The following is a 20,715-nucleotide window of genomic DNA, read 5'->3' on the forward strand; positions in this document are numbered from 1 at the left end:
CAGACAGATCACATTGATCAGACTGACTCTCACACAGAATAAAGCATAATCTTCATTTCATGCTGACTGGCGGCTTTTGAGAAAAGCTTTTCTTACAGAAAGAAAATAAACAGGAGAATTGCTGGAAGTCAAATGTCCCATGAGAATTTTAGGCTTGGGCTTAAGTACACTCAGCCTGGTCCTGCAGACAGTGCGCTCATTAGCACTTGGGACACAAGGCACACACCTATCACATATCTTTGAGTTTAACTTCTTCCAAAAGAAACCCAGGCTCTGACAGGTTCATGATAGGAAGCAAATAAAAGCACAGCATGTGGGATGCTTAGCATTCGCTTCAAAAGTGCATCCAAATCCAAACTTTTACTGTAGGCACACATTCAGAAGCCTCTAAAACTTCCTTTGATCCACAACTAAGAAGTTGCTTCAAAACAAAAACCCATCAAAGTTTTTCAAAGAGTCATTCCTTTCAAAAGTTAACCCCAATGAGCTGTATTGGCATGCTTCAGGCAAAGCTACTAAACTTTAAAGCAAAGGCATCAAACTTCAGGGGATCTTCATTCCACGTGTATGCAAATGTTCCACGTAACACACAGGAAGAATCCATCCTGTTTTTTTGTTAGATAGTGCCTATCTTATTAAAGCCAAAGGCAACCGAAGTTAAAACTAATCACCGTCATATAATGCATAATGGTATTAAAATTAGTTACTAATGGGACTTGGATGCCCCCATAGTCAATTGTAGCCACCACTCTTGCAACTTACATCAGCAGGAATGAAGTGACTGGAAACACACAAAGAGAAACCTGCACTGGAAGTGGAATCAGTTGAGGAGCAGCAAGTTAGATCATTTTAAAGCCCACGGAAGAGAACTGGCATGCCTAAATGAACCAGAATGCAGAACTGAACTGACTAAATACACCAGGAAAAAGTTTGCAACAAAACCACCAGTATGTTGTTATGTAAGAAAACATTTCTTAGGCCTTTATTTACAAAAGCTTTAATAACAAATACCTTCTGTTATGCAAATTATTTGTTTAAAAAGGACCACCCAGTTACATCATTGTAACGCCATGAAAAAAGGTGTTTTGATTTTTTTAAGTACAAGGTAAAACAGAGTAATTTGGCGAACATTTGGAGATTCTTCTGTTGATTTCTGTGCCAAACACACACACACGTACGTGCGAGCACAATAGGCACATGGTGTCGCACTTTCCACCATTTCAGGCTAGTATTTAGCTATTCAATACCACAAAGTCCTTCCTGCACAACTGCTCTGTACATATGCTATGCAGAGTTAAGAATGTCCTTTAGGGTCCTTTAAAACAATATATCTAAAATATATTGCTAAGATATACTCAAAAATAAACTAGCATTACACTCCTCAGGTAACTTTATTAGCTAGAAGTTATTTATATTTTGTTGTTTTACAACAAATATCTGCAACATTTGTCTTTGTAACAACTACAAAAAAGCACGATTTAATTGTCCTTCTAATTCAATTAAATAGGTTTTTTTTTCAGATCTTTGGGTTTTGTCTTTAATTAAACTGACTTTCAAAAATCCTGAAATCAAGTACGTAATAAATATGACTTCATAAAAAATATCTGAGGTGTACATTACTAGAATAAAAGCTAGGAAGTTAATCAAGGGAAGCGTGCCATTCCTAAACTCCTACTATTCCAATATCCTTTAACTCTCAGCTTCATGGCAAAAACGCTGAAGTCATTGCTGTTCTTTTCCTGAAGGGTGTAAAGCTGTTTTTTCAAGCCTCTTTCCCCCATTACAGAGCGGTTTTAAAGCAGAAGGCCAACCAGCAGTTGACATGTGCAGGATGTGTTTGAAGATGATTGAACACTAGTAAAATAACAGCAGTTATTATGATTTCAGTAGTTTGTTTTGCTTGGACAGACAGAGGTTATGCAGCAAGTCACGTTCTGTGGGTTGAGATACCAAGGCAATACAGCGTGAAGCTGCTGAACTTGGCAGATGATTGTTTTCTAGCTCAGGGCAAAAGAACAGAACAAAACAAAACTTCAACTAAAACACAGGATCTGAGTCAGAGTCACTCTCTAAAGTGCAAATTTGATGGTCCACAATCTTGAATAGCTAAAACGCCTGCGTACTGGAAGGAACAGACACGAATGGGGAAAGTTAGTTACAATCAGTGCCAGTTAATTTGGAGGAGGGAGGGGAAAAAGAGACAATACACCAGAAAATCAATACAGGTAAGTTTACCAGACTTAAAATTCATTATGATTTAACATTCCCCTTCTCTCTGCCACACTGATCCTATACATGCTTCTTTACAAATGGGCTAGTTATGAGGCCAAAATGTAACCCAGAAAATTTTACATATCAAGATCAAAATTCTGTGACAGGAACTGTCAAGTTTAGTACGTAGAAAGGCAGAAAAGAAAGTGTGCTGAGAAAGGGGGAAAAAAGCCTTATTGTCCAAGGGGTTCAACCAGAGATAAAACCTATATACAAGCACATGGAGGTCAAAAAGATGGCCTTTCATTTCATTTCATGTCATGACTGTTTGTTGGCTTCTTCTTCATATGCATTTCCTGTGCCATTTTGTACATAAGATGACCCCGAACCAAGGCCATATAAGTGGCCACAATATTTGGCATCGTCAATGTGATCTTCAAAGAACATCTAAAGAGTTAAAAGAGAGATACAAATTATTGCCAAAGAAATGGCTCAATTTAAACAGAACTACAGAAAAGTGTTAAAAAGTTACTTTTTAGCATAACATACAAAATCCCGAAGTGCAGAAGCTGATATAATTAACATAATAACACAACACATTATCAGAATGTGCTTATATGATATGATTCTTTAAAGTAAATCTGTCACGGAATACAATCAGTCTTCTTGTGCACCCTTCCTGATGAAATGGCCAAATGGAATGTTTTGGTAATTTTGTATTATCTGTTATCACCCGCTTTTCTGCAAGTGCAGCAAAGAGATTTCTCCAACTGATCTCTGCGGAGTTTCTCACAACAGGCATATGCTTGGCATCCATCATCGGTGCCCATACTCTACCTACTCCTCAGTATGAGTGTTTTCATCATACTGTGTCCTGAAACAGAGGTATGTCCTCATTTATATTATAAAGGTTTGAGTGTGGGTAAAATGTTTGAGTGCTAAGCCCATTATGAAGTTCAAAGAAATGTAGAACGACATATTTCCAGCTAGCTCCTCACAGAGAGGAACTTTATTTAATAAGGAAGCACAACATTTAGTTAATTTTTGCTGTAGGACTGCATTTACACAAGTCTTAATTGCAAAGAGAACCTTTCAGTGTAAGATGTATGTAACCTGTGATATTCTTGTCTTTCAAGTTTTCAAGCAAAACCATGAGTTACCCCACAAAAATAAGAGGACAGCCACCTATACTAAAAGCTTCACAGCATCCCAGTGGCTGACATTCCAAGTCATCATCAACATCAGAAACCTAAGACGGCCAGAATTATGCAGAAGAAGGGTGGACGCAATACACTATCTGAATGCAGGGGACTGTATATACCATCCAGGCTGAAAATTTCTCCCTTCAAGCTTTACTTCGAGCACCACAGTCTGAATGGGAAGTTTTCAAGCTCCCAGCAATTCTTAAAAAATCAGGTAGGGAGACTCCAGCCGAGTACTATACTGGGCACAAGCTTCCAGAGTTGGCTTGAAGTGTGTGAATATGGAAACCACACTCCCTGAATGGCGTATGGTTCCAGCAGCTCATATACTCACTTCTGGAGCCACCTAAAAATGGTACTCTGCAGAACAGGTAATGGCAAAAACCAAAAGCAAAAACCCACAAAGGATTTCAAAAGCCAGGCACAGAAATAGGAAGCAATATGCACTCACAGCACCTAAGCAGGGAATCAGTAGGGCTGGTTCACACTACGCTAGGAAAAACACAGGTTGTCTTATCTTTGTCAAGAGTGACCCCTGACCTCCTTAAAATACAGCAGATTTAACAGAATCAGCAACTCATCTGCCTATCACAGCACATTACTATCATGGAGATTAAACCAGCATGTCCACCTACTTCTCGCATTTTGAAAAAGGCCATTCCTGTGAGTAAAGAATCAGATCCTGCCTGATGCTGTGGTCCTATCCTTTCCAGCTCTAGCTGCTCAGCCACTTCTTGTAATCCACCCTGAAACACAAAACAATTGTGTTAACTGCTGAAAAATAAATTAAAGCAGAAAACTGAACAGCTGTATTTGGGGAAAACCTGTTACACAAGTCACACAACATCAGGTGTATTTCAACATTTACACAGTAGCTGAAGGAGGTATTATACTAGATAAATACACACCTGGAAAAATCAAACATTCAGTATCAATAGCAACATTAGAATTCTGTGTCAGTATTGATTAAATAAAGCAGTATCAACAAAACTACTACTCCTTCATGTTCCAGCTTCTTGATTAACCAGATGTCATTACTTTACAAAACAACTCCTTCAAGATGTTGAAAGAACTGGCAGTGCTGAAGAACAAAACCAGGTGTTCCTGTACTCCTATTTGCATGAAAGTTTAAAAGGTAAAAATGTTCTACAACCTCAAGAATTCAAGTGCTTACAAATGAGGTGCCATAAGCCTCCATGACTCAAAAATACCTAGGCTTCCTTCGAAACAGACCATTTTCTTTCCACTTACCTTTCAACAACTGAGTTTTTCCACTTCCCTTCACAAAAACAGAGTATCCTTAAGCATCTAGAACACTACAGGGAGTCCAGGAAAGTGTGACACAGCAGGCGTTTAGAAACCTGATGGTAAAGTCCAAAGCAGAAGAAAGCACCCACTCCATCTCTGCGAGGCATGCTACCCCCTTGCGAAAGTTGGTTTTATCAGCCACCGTTAGAAGATAGAGGGGAAAAAAGACATGAAAAAAAATCCACTGCCTTGCAACTACTTTTCCAAGAGACTAAAATCCAACAGTGTAGCCAGCTTTTCTGTTAGAGATCCATATTTAAGTCACATGTGTTGCATTGAAACCTATTTCTTATCAAAGTATTTAAACATCTCACATACATTTTCTCCTTTGAATGTTGATATATCGTGAAGCTGCAGAAATCACTCCAAAGCTGCAAATCTATCTGTTCTTAAAGGTAAAACTTATACAATTTTGAAGCAAACTTTCTTCCCAACAAGCTGATGTGAAAAACTGTTCCCTTAACTGCAAAGTGACTAAATAAAACTCTTATTTAGTGTTTGGGGATTATTACCCCCAAAATGCTAATAACCACTACATATGGAAGCAAACCTGTCAGAATCTGTCTGGTTTTACACAGAACCCAGGTATGTTGAAGGACAGACATGCTATACTGCAGTCTTTTAATGCTGTACACTACACTGCAAGCACATAATTTTGTACATAAATTATTTTTTAAAGTGATTAAGCCATAAGGCTACTGGAAACAGACTAAAGCATGTGCACATTCTTTTAGGTCCAGAGGGATCAAAAATGTGAAGACAAACTGCTTAGTGCTCCCATAAGGTTTGGAAAGGAAAAGAATGTTGCACAGAGGCAGTGCGTTTAAAGAAAGACTGCCTAGTATTACAGTTCACCTTTCTTTGCTCTCAACCCATTTCAAGTACAGGAAGGGAAGCAATAAGAGGCAAAAGCATAACAACTAAAGTTAAAACTAGCAGAGCATAGAAATAAAGCCAGATTTGAAAATGAGATCAAACATTATTAAAATTTTTGTGAATCTTATGGTAACAGGTTTTGGGCCAGGTTTCTGTTTTGTTTAAAAAGATGGACGCTTCAGTAACACCATTCGGAAGTAACACCTACAAACCAACATGAAAACATAGTACTGGTATGGCTAGTTTTATTCTAGCTTGAGCAGCAAGAATGTAGTTTACAGAAGTTTAAGATAGTAAGTCTATACATTATACAGTTAAGCTCTGAAGCTAGCTAGTTTCTTCATGTGCTTGGATACAACATCTGAACACGGCAAATATGCTCAGCAATCTAACTTACACTCAAAAACATGCTGAGGGTTAGTGGCCAGCAGGCAAAAAAAAAAAAAAAAGCATCTCAGATATAAGCATGTTCACTGCTTTAAAACTCCAAAACCAAGCTGTGAAGAGTTAGTAATAGCAGGTAGGCCCATCCCTTTCACGGCATAATTTTTGGCTCTTAAACCCTCTGCTTCCTCAAGCAGTGCCTCATCACCAAGCTTTGCTAGCTGTAACACTATCTACACTAGCTTTGAGTAACTGAGGAAAAAAACACTCAAGAATAAAAATCTCTAATAGTTACACAGCAGCTGCAAGCTTTGGAATGCAGCCTTAGTAATTCAAACTTTACAGTAACTGCAGCCTACAGCAGAATGCTTTGAAAGTAGTGCTTTTAATCCATTTGTGAATGTATCCATTTGTAAATGTATCACACACAACTTGTGTGGAACTTCTTGGTCTACAACTGCAATACCTGCAGAATAAAATTTGGCTGTCTCTGAAAGACTACTGGGATTGTCTTTCAGGCAAGACTGCTCACTGCAGGCAAGAACAGTTTACTCTTGGGACAGAAGCACAAATTCTTCCTAAATTTTCAGGCCATCAGTCTTTCAAGAGAAAAACCACAGACTGATTTACCTAATCACACAACCACAGTCAACGGCAAATTCAGATCAAACGCTGGTTTCATGGCACTGGTATCAGAATTTATTGTTCTGTACAAACCCTCATATTTAAAAGCAAGTTTCCAACAAGGTCTACAAATCTACCTTAGAGTTACCATTACTATCAAAAAGGTTTGGAACTGTTTACATAGAATGATATTTAAGAACAAGCAGGAGTTCAACCTATAATACATCAATATCCCAACTTAACTCCCAACCTGCATATCAGTACATTCATGCCCATTTAAGTTGGAGCAACACGCTATAAATTCAGTAACTTAAAACCAGACCACTCAATTCCACAAAAAGAGCATCAAACAGCTTCCCGATCCTGAAGCATGTTTGACTATGGGTGTGTGGGGGCAGTGTGTGAGGGACCTACAGTAGGTCAGTAACTTCCATATGAAAAAAATCTTAGGCTAGTCAGTAAAGGACAACTGCACAGCAGTTCTGTTCACTGCAATTTAACAGACTGAAAGTGACACATCAGGAGACAGTGCATGCGTTTTTAGCTACAAAACTGGATGTTTAGCAATTTGTTTCAGATAGCTGCTCTCGGTACAGTACAAGTCCACTATGATTTCATCACTGGTAAATCTGGAGGGGTACGGTAGTCCACATTCCTTCCCTGCTGTCATTACCAGTCTGCACATTAGGTGACAGGATCAAGATTTACTGCAGGAAACTGACCTACATATTCAGCTCTGAAAAAATAAAATCACCCTTGTTCTTAAGGTTTGCTGAAATAAAACCTGGCAGGGTTTATCTTGTCTCCAAAAAAAATCAGTATCTCTCAACAATGACAGTTACACACAATTACATCTTAATGACAGGAAATATAATCCCTCTTTTCCCCAAACTCACTGGGAATGTCACCTCTGGAATGGTGACATTGTCACCTCTCCTACATCGCTAAAGTTGGATTACACATTCTGGTTTTGGAAAGTGTGCTGCCACCACTAAGACACCAGATGCTTTACACTGCTTCACCAGGAGTGACAAAGTGAGGATATTTTTGGTTTAGGGTTTGCCTCCCCTAATCCCTCCTTTAAGACTTCTGAATTTTTTTCTTCTGGCCTCTGTGGAGAAAAACTGTGTTTACGATGTTCATTAATACTCAGCCATTTGCCCAGCTGGTTATACCAATAACAGATCCAGATGAGCACAGGTAGGTATATTTCTCTTTTTTGACTGGAAGGGAGGTCTTCTTTTCCAACAGTAATTCAATTAACAAAGGACTCACACAATTTACTTCCCACGCAAGCAGGCTACTAAAAAGTTACATGCTCTGTTAGTTTATCTCAGAAAGAAATAGAGGACTATAAACAGCATATAGATCACTGGTCCAGTATGATGAAGTGGCAAGCCATCCCTTAGGATTTGGTTGTACTACAGTCAGTGTTCTTTTCCCTGCAGGTTCTCATTAAGAAAGCCTAGAGAATCAAGTTACTTCCCATAAAAGCAGCAAGTCATTAATTGTGATGCACCTCCTTCCAGCAGCAGTCTAGACTCCTACAGTTCTTTGGCAAGTAAAGCTGTTCACAGTCCCTGTAGCATCTTTCTTTCATTTGCTGTCTTTCCCTTCACATACTTAGTTCCAGCTTCCATTCATTCTCCAGTCCAATTAAGTATCCACATTTTATGTCTGACAGAGTAAGCCAATTAGCAGCTTCACTGGCTTGACATGAGGTAAGTTTCTAGTACTGCTTTTTTTGCCCAGAAGCCACATATTGTACCTGAACATATGCTGTTGTTTATCTTTCCTTATGAAGCCATCTGAATTATTCTTCACTCCATTCCTCTTCCCAAAATAATTCCACAGCATCATCATCACAATTACCTTTGCCAAGATGACTGCAGTCCTTTAGTGGACTGCACAATGGAGAAATAAGAGTATACAGAACCCATCAATTCTTACAGCTAAAAAAGTGAAGGATTAATTTAAAACATTGGTTTATCACCTGTCAACAAAGACTGGGCACTGTAAAGGAAGCATCAACATGCAATTTTTAACAGGTAAGCAGTTATAACAATTGATGTGTGCTCCTGGCTGCTTCTATCAATAGCCTTTAATATTAAATATAAACAGCTTGAGACAACAGTGCTTAATAGGTATTCTCAAAGCAAAACCAGTAAATACCAATGTAGAAAATAAGACTTTTTTTTTTAGGCACAAGGAATTCTGTCTTCAAACCCAAAATTTGTTCTGAGCCATTAGCAGGTTACTCACCTTCAGATTTTTGCAGCTCTTCATGAGATACTTTACATCATAGATGACCGGGAAAAACAACCGCAGTATCTCAAAGAAGTCCAACTCTTCTTCAGGTAGATTAGAGTTTGTCAGGATTTTGATTAGATAGCCAAAGTCATATCCACTGCAAATTAATAACAAAAACAATATAAGCCAGTAATTTAGAAGCATCCTTCTCACTTCCAACATCAGGACTTTATTACACATTAGAAGGGCATTTAGCCTAATTTCAATGCAATTAAGACTGACTTTTACAAAAGACTAGGCTTCAGTGTTAATGGTCCTATTACAGACCCCAGGGAAAATATTTTAATTTAGTCTGAATGAGGCCAAGTGAAGACAGAAATTCTGCCTATAGGAGTTCTCTAAATTCTGAAACAAGGTAATGTTGCTGCGGCTTCATCTGGCAAAATCTTATATTCTGGTGTAAGAATTGAGTTTCTCACTACAAACTGAACAAGACAGACTTTTACAGTTCTTGGAATACAAAAGATTAAGGAGTTTCCAAAGTCAACACATGCTTACGTCTGAAAGCAAGTTTCACCCTCACCAACAAAGAGTGGACTTTCTTTCAATTTCCCCAACTAAATCAGCACACATTAAACAACTGAAAAAAAAACCCACCAGATTGTAGACTATTACTCTTTCTGGAAGCAAGGACAGATGAAGTTGGAAAAATTTCTCTGCGTGCATGTAAGTCAGCAGGAGGCAACAAGACAACCCAGCAGTACAGGTTTGGTAGAACAAACTGAGGTATTACTGTACGTATGTGGAACGAAGAATCTGGGAAGACTTCCTTCCCAAGAACCTGACTGAAGAATGAGGCCATAGGAAGGTGTGGCAGTAAAAGGGAAACCATATACTTTCACAAAGGGTTATGATAGGAACCATAGGGTTTAAAGCATAGGAAAGACAGATGTCAGGTACTAAGCACGACTAAATGCCACAACAAACAGTGATGACAAGTTATCCTTTTTCCTTGGAAGACAGAAGTTACAAGCCATGATCTGATCATGAATCTGATCCGTTCTGATACCTTGCAGAATTGCCTGTGTACACACACATACATACACTAGATAGGGGCAGATATGTTCTCTGTTATTAGGTCTGCATTGAACCAAACCAGTTCCTAGATTTTACTGACATGTAATTTTAAAAGCACCTGTACTAACAAAGACAATGAAAACACACAGCAGGTCTGCTTCTGCTGAAGACTGCATCAGTTTTGCTGCTTAAGTAACCTTAGTGTATGGCTGAGAGACAATGCAAGTGAACTGGTGGCTACCACAGACTCCAAATTCAGTTTAAGACTTCATGTTCATTCTTGGTTACATGAGTATCTTAGAGACATGAACAGAATTAACTGAGGGAGTACAGAAGACAAATCAGTTACAAATAGGCACTGTACTACTGATCCCGTGGATATTTAGCACCCACAAAGACTGTTGACTTCTGATGTTAAGCTCAAGGCGTTCACCTGCATGCTCAATGTGAAGAGGATAGCTTTTTGTACCTCTCTTACACGATGGGGTTCTCTACATCATCTTTATCTTACAATTTTCTAGACAGAGGGTAGAAAATCTTAAACATACTGGGAATGAATGGATTGTTTGCCAAGGGTCCATTATTATAAGATATACAAAAGTAATGGACTATTGCAGCCCTCCCATGGGGGGTTTCCAGTACTCTAAACAGGAATTTCATGTTGAACAAATCCTGCACTACATCTGGCGCCCTGAAGCTATGCTGGCAGCAGTCCAACCTCTACAGCAGCAGCCACTGTCCAGGCGCAAGGAAGCCAAAGATAAATAAGGATTTCAGCCCAGTTTTATAAAGTAAGAATTTGAAATATACTTGGCAAAACAGTAGCTTGGAAGCTTAGTTTTATTAGATCTCTGGGAGGGAAGGGGGGCGAAGCCTGTATCAGCATAAAGCCCTCTAGAGAAAAAAATTGAAAGAAAAAAGCCACACTAGCAAAAAAAAGGCTGTTCAGAAAAATGCAGAAAAGCTATTCAGGATTAAGGAGACTTACTCCGCTAGAGATTAGAGAGCTTATTAACTCACTGAATTCCTGATATTTGTCATCCTTGTGGCTCAAATGCAGCAGCTGTGTTAAAACTTTTAAAGTGAAGAAACAGTATTTGTGCTCCTCTTTAAACTTTTTGACTTTCCTCCTCTTCCCAAAAGGAATTATGCACATGACTGAATTACAAGCAAACATATGCTTTCAAACACTTCCAACTTCTACTAAGAAGGAAGTACTGTAAGAAAAGAAACATCAAGATTCATTTACTGTTTGTATTGAGAGGGAGGAGGCTGTCATAAATCTGCAATTTTGATGAAGAATTCCCCCCCCCTCTTGGAGACTGTAGCAGACTCTTTCATTCCAGGATCCTCATGCATAAAAAGCAACAAGATATTCAAACAGCGGCTGTAACAGACATGACTGCTCTTCCACTGCGTGACAACAGTCAAGACAGTTGCTCTTGGATCCAGAGCCTGGGTTAGCTTTAGTCAGCTCACACAAATTATGTCTCGTATTTCTGAAGTTCCAGCTGTTTACACTCAGTCCCAGTGTGCTCATAACAATCACCACAAACCATGCTTTACTAATCATAATGCAATATTAAGGCATTTACATAATCTTCTTAGTATACTTTTTGGAGGTAATATGCTCCAGTCATCAAGCCTACACAGACATAAGGATCATCGCTTCAATTCAAGACTAAGATACACCAAGTTCAAAAATTTGAGTGGCCACTGCAGCTGAATGCTGACAAGGGTAAGAAAGTCCACAATGAGCAATTTGGTAATTACATGCTCATTAAAGAACCTTCCTTCTAATCCTCTAATAGACAATTAGTGGTTGGTTTCTACCCTGAAGCACACAGGCTTCCTTTCCTTATAAAGCTTTCACTGTTTCTAATATAATCACCTACTGTTACTTAGTGCAGCTAACCACAATCCCTGGAGTCAGAAAGCTTTTTTCTTTTTGCACTGAATATGGACAGCTGCAGGCAACAAGACCATGGAAAAGATCAAAGGTGCCTGTATTTCTTTCCCATACTTCCAGAAATTCAGATAGCCAATTAACAATTAATTCTACTCAAGCACCAGCAGTCTCTGAAATAAGTTGAAACCTGACAGACCTGAGAAAGCTTTAGTTCACTTTCTAACTGGCTAACAGAAATGAGCCAACAGATTCAATTTAACTAAAATCAGTCTCACACAAATCATTATTGAAATACAATAGCTTGGAACTTTCCCACTTCCAAAAAACATCTGGGTTAAGAGGCATGTTTGTACAGAGCCCCCAAAGGTAGACCAAGGTTGCACACACGTGGACACTCAAAGCCTCCAGCACATCAGTCAGTTGAACATCCACAGAACCAGTATTTGAGCTGTTCTGTTTCATAATCTGTTATACTGCCAAGCACTCACAGCTTTCGACTGTGACAAGAATCAGAAATTCAGGGCTTCCCCCTCCTCTCTCAACTCAAATACATTTTTACACACACAAGATTTGAGTTGCTTATGAAGTTGTGATAGATACAAGAATCAATGACAGTGCAATGGTTCTTCATGTCTGGCAGAGCTGCAGATCCGAACAGATTCACCAACAGGTAAGGAACTACATCAAATGCAGACGTAAATGGCACACAAAGCAAGCTATTTTAGAAGCTAACAACTTAGAAATAAACTACATAACAGTTCAAGTAAATAAAAAACTGGGAAATGATACAAAACCAACACACAAGCACACTCCGAAAAAGAAGTAACTTCCCTCTGCCCGCTTCCTAGAAGAATCATACATTTGGAGGACTAGTAGTAACTAAAGCATTTTGAGGAAACAACCAATAGCACAGTTAGCAACATCAAGTACACCTTTTTGCAGTAGTAAAAGAACTCCTGCATGGAAAGCCTACATGAAACAAATTTTCAACTGACCTGTCCTGCTGTTTAAACTTCCAGTATATAATCACAATCAATACAAGATAAAATTTAGAAACAGTTGTTTACTGTTCCTTGTGGCACATTTTATGTGACCCATGCTCATCTGCAGGTTTGTGCAATCTTAGCTCCCAAGTTCTGACATACTCTATCCAGCACAAGAGCCTCTAAATGGTTTGACATCAAGCAGAGTTGTTGATAATCAGTGCTGGATAAACATTTATGGAACAGCTGTTTAAGAGGATTTCTAAAGACATTTTCAGGGAAGTCCACAACAGAAACTCATTTAAGCACAGATGAAACTGGACTTGGATAAAGCCATTCCAAACCCCTTCATAAGCTGCACTAGTAAAAATTACATTATTGCTCAAAGTTCGCCCTACACTTTAATCAGCATATGAGTCAGGAATCACACACAATCAATATGATAAGGCTTTAAAAAGAATCCCTAGTGTAGAAATGCTTCAGGTATTCTTTTGCTAGGATAGCTTACACTGGACCCTTAAACTTACTACTAAGTGATACTGGAAAAACACTTTTGTAGCTGTAACTGCTCCTGCGAGGCAGTGTCTGCTGATGTACCAGATACACGCATAATATGCCTCCCCAGCCCTGAACTATCCAGGTCATTTTACTATAGTCAAGTGTAAATCAAAAATATGCACATAAGAGCCCATAATAATGGGTTTAAGAAGCTTAAAGAAACATAATTCACTAATTCAACCTTTGTAGTTAGTTTGACACAGTTCATGACATTCAGTATTTTTCTCCCATGGTGCTACTGCAGTAGCACAGTAGCAAGAGTAAGATTATTTTGGAGTCATATTGTGAGTAGAGACAGCTGCAAGTGGAAGATGGAGGCAGATTAGGTGGCAGGCATACTCAAAGAGGATCTCCCCCCCTCTTTTTTTGTTAGCTGTTCCCCCTCTCCCCCCCCTTTTGGAAGGAAAGTCAGTCTAATACTTGCATTCTACAAAGCAAGCCAAAATGATGAATTCCACAACAGGCTATTATATGCATCTTTCTATTACTGTTTTGCATTGCTTGCTGAAGAAACCCTTATTTTTCAGTTGGTTAAAAATATAAATACTTCTCTAATTCCATGTGACTCTCTCTTCAAATCTCCCCTCCAAGTTTTAATACTTAAGAATGAAGAATTTCCTTTTTTTTCTAATTTTGTCATCTACGTATTATGGCTCACCAATGTAGCATGTGTGATAAATGAGAATAAGGTTGCAAAGAAACTACTAGTCTAAGCTAAAATGTTTGCTCTACCTTTGTTATTTAGCAGCCAGCATTTAAGATGGCAACTTGAAGGCATTATATAGTAATAGGCCATTAAAGCCACTGTTTGCAAAAAGTGCAAATTACCTCTGGCAGGTAGCTGACTACACAATGACTCCTGTCTAAGTTTTACGGTGTTCAATCTTATTAATGCCTGAAGATCTTTTCTATCTTGAGAGATTCACAGATTTAGCATTCACAATTCAATTTCTACTTAGAAAATGTGCTCCTGTGATGGTATAAACAGTAAAATATATTCAAGGCTTAGAATATAGAATCAAGGTTTATCAGGACTCTCCTTCAATATGAGCAATTTCAGCTGCCCAGATTATTAGGAGATTTAGAACAAATTTAAAAGTGCTTTATAGAACTCTTCACTGACAGTTCTGCAGTCTCTGCCATAAAACAAACTGCATTTGCTCAAGAACTGCTTAGGAATAGCTTGCTTTCATGATTACAATTATTACTTGCATGTGTGATATTAAAAGATACAATGCCACCTGCTGGCTTAGGAGTTTCATGGTTTTCTGGTTTACAGTTTTCTGGTTACTGTGTAAACACCAATAGTAAAACATCACTACACTCTAGTACAGAATGGTGCTATACATACTATAGCAAAAATACTTTCTAAGTCTTACCAACCAAGGTACTTGCTATATATGCTATCACATGTAAACCACTTAGCACATGAGATGTAAAATCCAAGCTCTAGAATTCAACAAACAGTGTCAAAAACTCCAACCATTAACATGCAGAATTTACCTATGAAAGGAAAGCCACTTGACTCCTTCACATAGTACAACTCCTGATGTCATAAGCAGCTCTGCAAAGTATTGTGTCTCAATTCCTTCTTCTTCATGCTTTTTAAACTGGATACCAGATGTTGTCAACAGCTCAATAGAGTCCTGGGCGTACATATCTTCTCTAAAAAAAAAAAAAAAAAGAAGGAAAGAAGAAAAGTAAATTTCAGAATCTACAAGCCTCAGTGTTTATAAACTTGTTAACGTTTATTTTTTCACTCCACAGACTTCGCTGCATAGAGTGGGAACAACTTGATTTTTCTTCCATGTTAATTTCCAAACAAACAATTTTCATGGCTTTTATGAACCTTCATCAGCATTTCACCATTCCCAGCATCTCCATTCTCTCCTCCTTCATAAAAAGCTAGCTCCTGCTCCTCTCCCAGTTACCTAAAACTCCCCTTTTAGTAAATCTAAGGAAAGTTAATGTATGAATACAGATATTTTATTGAATAGTATCTATTGCTGGAAGTGTGACAAATTGAACGTAACAGTTAAAGCACTAATGCCCTACATTATAGAACTAGGAATAGTATACTCCAGATCCCAGTGCTGCAGCAGTTCTGTGAATAATATTTTTCACACATTCTTGTGATTTAAGTGTACGTAAAGTTTTAGACACATGCTCAAAACTTCCTTCTCACTACAACAGGAAATTAAGCCTTTGTTCCACCTAGTCAACCCTTAAAATTCAGGTAGCCTAACATTTTGTTTCTAAAGACCATTTTCTAATAGCCATATTTTGGACCTAAAATTTCACAGGCTAGAAAAAGATTCCTCTATGCCTTGTTTGACCCCCTCATTTCCCTCTATTGAGTCCCTTTACTATTAACATTTTTGTAAAGTCTTAGGGATTTTGTGATGAAATCAATGTGTGGGTGTTTCCCCCCCCAAAGTTTAATCTACCTAGAATATTCATATTACTATCTGCAAGATACTATTATACAAACTCTCTTCAGTGTATAGTTTTTTAATTTTAATAACAAATAAATACAACCAAAACAAACCACAAAAAATAAAACAGATATGACAACCAATATATCAAACTTGGTTACTAGATTCAGTCATAGACTCATACCCCTTATTCCTAACAGCGAGTCATCATTCATCAGAACATAGAGATACATTCTCAAGATGTGTTGTATCTTTTTTTGCTCTCCCTCCTACACAGCTGTTCATTAGTTCTCCAGCTTTAAGGCATCAGTTTCGCAACACCTGTCCATCTCCATAACACATTAAAGAACCCATCCAAACAAACATGCCTATTTTAAAAGAAGTTTCAATTCTAGTTTGTTGCTCTGCATTCATCAGGTGGATAGTTAGTTTAGAGAAATATTTATGCTCTTTAAAAGCACACTATAACAAGACCTGGCTGGAACAACACAAAAAAAATTACCTTCCAGGAACAGCCAACAGCTGTTTTGCTTCAGGAGCAGAACACTTGGCACAGGGCCACTTCCCAAAAAGTTTAGAAAAACATAAAAGAGGTTTCTCCAACCATGCACAGGAAAAAAAAACCTCATGCTTTATGCAGCACTTGTCCTAGCTCACATTTTGTGCCAAATCCCCCCTGTGAACTACTAACTAATTTGTTAGGTGACTGCCTATCTTGCCTTACTAAGCTGCCCTATCTACACAGTACCTGGCACAAGTGGATGGAAAATTACTTTTATTTTCAGTTGCTTGACATTAAGTGGACCTTTGAAGAAAATAAAACAAAACATAACACACACTTTTCTTCCAGATCACAGTTTGGAAGTTACTAATTCATTTTTCCTCCTCCCATATTTTGCCAGATTAGTATATTCTTCTATTAACAAAATAGAAAATTTCTGTCCAGCATTTATATGGCCAGGTAAGTTTGGAGATACCAGAATAAAAAAATCTGCACTCCCAGTTCTTTTAAGAGGCACTTCAGACATAATTTTTTTAAAAAAATAATGTCATTCCTCAGCCTAAACTGACTAGTGACAAGACACAGCACTGATAGTTTAGAAAAGCAAAAAGATCAGGAGACAGCAGCAGACTTTTTTTCTTTTTAAGAAGCCTGATGACTTTGAAAACTCTTCTTTTTATCTGCAGAATCAAAAAAGGAAGGGTCTGTTCTCTAAAGCTCCTTTAGGCTGCAGTTTTAACTCACGTACATCAACTTGTCGTGTCATCAGCTTGTAAACTGCCAAAAGACTTCAACATGCTTAAGTCTAAGAAGTGTCTGCACTGACACTCAACTCAGGACATACGAAAACTTATTGGACCAATTATGTTTACTTCAGGAAAAAAACTCGAAATATTCTGTAACCTTGTCTCAACTACCTGCTGAAGATATGATGAGAAATTGAACATGAGCCAGCAGTGTGCGCTCACAGCCCAGAAAGCCAACCTTATCCTGGGCTGCATCAAAAGGAACATGACCAGCAGGTCAAAGGAGGTGATCCTGCCCCTCTACTCTGCTCTCATGAAACACCACTTGGAGTACTGTGCATAGTTCTGATATCCTCAACATAAAAGGACATAAAACTGTTAGAACAAGTCCAGAGGAGGGCCACAAGGATGATCAGGGGACTGAAGCACCTCCCATATGAAGACAGGCTGAGAAAGTTGGGGCTGCTCTTCCTGGAGAAGGCTGCGTGAAGACATCATAGTAGCCCTTTCAGTATCTGAAGGGGGCCTACAGGGATGCTGGTGAGGGACTATTCATTCAGGACTGTCGTGACAGGACAAGGGGTAACGGGTTGAAACTTAAACAGGGAGGTTTAGACTGGATATAAGGAAGAAATTCTTTCCTGTTAGGGTGGTGAGGCACTGGAACAGGTTGCCCAGGGAAGCTGTGAATGCTCCATCCCTGGCAGTGTTCAAGGCCAGGTTGGATAAAACCTTGCATGGCATGCCTTAGTGTGAGGTGTCCCTGCCCATGGCAGGGGGGTTGGAACTAGATGATCTTAAGGTCATTTCCAACCCTAACTATTCTATGATTCTATATAATCTGAACTCCACAGAAGCATCCCCACTGGAAAAGTTAGGTTTATACTTAAAGATTTAGCACTGATGAAGATCACATTGCAAAAGAAAGTTCACAATATTACTCCAATAGATTATTAAAAAAAAAAAAGGAAAAAAAAAATCAACCAACATTTTACAGAAATAATCCAGAACAAAAATCTTGACAGGAGTTATGGTGTAGAACCAACAATCCATTCTTCACCAAAAGGATTGTCAAGCATTAGAACAGGCTGCCCAGGAAAAGTGGTGGAGTCACCGTCCCTGAAGGTATTTACAAGTCCCAAGACTATAGATGTGGCACTCAGGGACATGGTTTAGTGGCGGACTTGGCAGTGCTAGGTTAACAGCTGGACTCAATGATCTTAAAGGTCCTTTCCAACCTAAACAATACTATATGAGAAAATTAAAATACAGTAGGTCAGAGTACATAGCTTTGAAAAAATACAAGACAAACTGCTGGAGTATTAAAAAACTGAACATAATTTACTAGCATATTACCTAGAACTTATTGTGAGTCTCTTAAGAATAATGTTATTTTAAAGAGCACATATCATACTTGCTTTAGAACTTGCTGATAACATTTGTCACGTTCCTTTTTAGTCACTTCAGTAACATTACATTTTTTCTTCACATTGGTATATTCCATTTAAAAACGCGCAAAGTAGTAATCTGACTTCTGTTATAGCTAGGCAGAGTTAAACTAAGGTAGAAGCACTTTGAAATGCCAAATAGGAAAACACTAAGCTAACTCTTGCACCAACTATAAATGCCTCTTTTTGAAACTTTTTGACCAAATTACAAATAGTAAGACAGAATGTACAGAAGTGAGGAAAGAAAGCGTGTATGTGGCAGACAAAATTTCTCCTATATATATGCATAAATACATAAAGTATCTACAGCATTCCAGTTATTCAGATAAAAATAATTTCTACAGGTTTCACAACCTAGAACACATTTTAAGTCAGAAACACACATTCACCAGCACAGACATTTAAGACTTACGTTAAATTAAATTTAAAATTAAATTGCCAAGTTGATGTTCCTGGAGGGTATTCTCCTTGCTCATTCATAAAAGTCAGTCCTAGTTGAATTATTTTCAGCAAGTCTACATTGCAGCGTAGTAACTGGTACTGATAGTCTGCATTGCTTCTGAATTCTCCAATAGGTCTTGCAACTACTCCTGGAAATTCTGTATCCTGCAAGAACAGAAGTAAAACTTCAACAAAAGGCACCCATAAAAATACATGCTGCTTATTCTTAATAAAACTTCTCAAGCGTCTTATCTTTTATAGCTAAAGATTACTGTACATTTAGTTTTTTAAAAGGTAATAATCAGGATCCTAACATTTGTACAGCATTAATTCAACCTCAGAATTCCTTCTTTCAGTAAAAATGAACAAGCCCATAGCTTTAATTTACTAACATCAAATGAAAGCATCATGTTTATCATGGTAATTTGCTAGAAAAACATCAAACGCCCACTTACCATAGCTACATAGTTATACTTCCGTATAACTTGACGAATTTTCTTCATCTCTTCATCCAAGTTACAAGCCCAAACTTCACAGATTCTTTGGCTATGGTCTACGGTAGCTGCTGGCATAGTGGGGGGCTTTAGAGACCATACATCAAAAGTTACACTTGACTGAAGACCAGTTTCATAAAGAGAATGTCAACTGTTTATTTTTTTAACCTAAGAGACAAAAAAGCAAAGTATCAGAGTATAACCTTTTATTTTTCATTTACCTGGGAAAAAAAAAGCCCATCCTAATTCCAGGATCAAGCTTTACTCTTCAGAATTTCATACAAGAAGCACAACATAGCCATCAAAACCATACAAATTTCAGCTGTACGAGTTAAAAATACAGTCTGAAACTGAAGCCCTATGGTTTTGTTAGTAACTTCATTTATTGCACAGAGCCCTGCAAACCAGCAAGGAGCACTAGTTCAACTGATAAAAGATACTTGAGCCCACAAGTGTTAGAAAAGCACATTCTTGTGGATGCCACGGCTGCGTGCAACATGAAGCGAAGCGGCAAAGCGATTGTCTGCGTTACGCAGAACTAGGGGACACGGCGGACGGCGGGAAGCCGCCTGGGCTGGCCACCTCCCTGAGCAAGAGAGTCTCTTTCAGCTCGCACGGGCCCAGGGCACTGAGACACGGCTCGACAGACGTGTGCTCACAGGTTCCCGGCCACTTGCTTGTGCGTACAAGGCCCAAAGAACGCCTCAAGGAGCCGCAGAGCCGCGCCGGGCAGCACCCCGCCATGGGGAACGGGCCGCAGTGAGAAGGGGCCACCCCAGTTTACCTTGCCCCGCCCCGGTCTGGAGCCGGCAGAGGCTCCGCTCCCAAGCCCACCTCCGGCGGCCCGGGAAACCACGACCCCCCCCGCACCAGGCCATCACGACCCCCAGTAAGACAGCGGGGCCGCCGCGGGCCCGAGCGGAGCACAGCACAGCACAGGGCCGTCTCCAGCTCCCCCTTCCCGCAGCCCCGCCGACGCCCCCGTGCCTCCCCCGCTGCTCACTCACGCTGCCGGCCGGGCGGCGCCAGGCCGCGGCGGGTCTGGCGGAGGCCCCGCGGCGGCCCGCGACAGCCCCACTGCCACCAGCCGCCGCGCGAGACGCAGGAAGCACCGCCCCACCTCACAAAAGCCATTACATCATCACCGCGCACCGCCCTGTAAGCCTTTCCCCCCTCACCTCTGACCGCCGACGGCGGCAGCACCAATCACAGACCGCGCCCGCGCCTTCCACCTCCCCTCCGCTGGTCGGGTCAGCGGCGCGCGGCG

The 20,715-nt window shown here is 39.5% G+C and overlaps 1 protein-coding gene across 3 annotated transcripts; it reads right to left on the reverse strand.

Annotated features, from left to right (window-relative positions):
- Nucleotides 1–952: 952 nt before the first annotated feature.
- On the reverse strand, nt 953–20,642 carry CNOT7 (CCR4-NOT transcription complex subunit 7). 3 transcript variants are annotated; one of them, XM_031048948.2, is made up of 7 exons: nt 20,627–20,642; nt 19,410–19,616; nt 18,926–19,119; nt 14,886–15,047; nt 8,868–9,012; nt 4,049–4,159; nt 953–2,658 (listed from the first exon to the last, which is right to left on the reverse strand). In XM_031048948.2, the coding sequence occupies exons 2-7, from the start codon at nt 19,524–19,526 to the stop codon at nt 2,530–2,532; spliced, it is 858 nt and encodes a 285-aa protein (XP_030904808.1). In that variant the 5' UTR covers nt 19,527–19,616; nt 20,627–20,642; the 3' UTR covers nt 953–2,529. The 3 variants fall into 3 exon arrangements, with proteins under 3 accessions (XP_030904808.1, XP_005149124.1, XP_030904807.1); XM_005149067.3 differs by lacking the exon at nt 20,627–20,642 and adding an exon at nt 20,456–20,568; XM_031048947.2 differs by lacking the exon at nt 20,627–20,642 and adding an exon at nt 20,452–20,550.
- Between the last annotated feature and the right edge of the window lie 73 nt (nt 20,643–20,715).

The sequence above is a fragment of the Melopsittacus undulatus genome, chromosome 7 (genome assembly GCF_012275295.1).
Source record: "Melopsittacus undulatus isolate bMelUnd1 chromosome 7, bMelUnd1.mat.Z, whole genome shotgun sequence".
Taxonomy (NCBI): Eukaryota; Metazoa; Chordata; class Aves; order Psittaciformes; family Psittaculidae; genus Melopsittacus; species Melopsittacus undulatus.

Bases quoted from the DNA above. Each gene is read 5' to 3' on its own strand.
- CNOT7 (XM_031048948.2), bottom strand. From the start codon at position 19,526: ATGCCAGCAGCTACCGTAGACCATAGCCAAAGAATCTGTGAAGTTTGG. The intron at 19,120-19,409 runs GTAAGTGGGCGT...CTGTTCTTGCAG, and splicing joins AGTATAACTATGTAGCTATG to GATACAGAATTTCCAGGAGT. The intron at 15,048-18,925 runs GTAAGTCTTAAA...TTTTTTTTTTAG, and splicing joins AATTTTAAATTTAATTTAAC to AGAAGATATGTACGCCCAGG.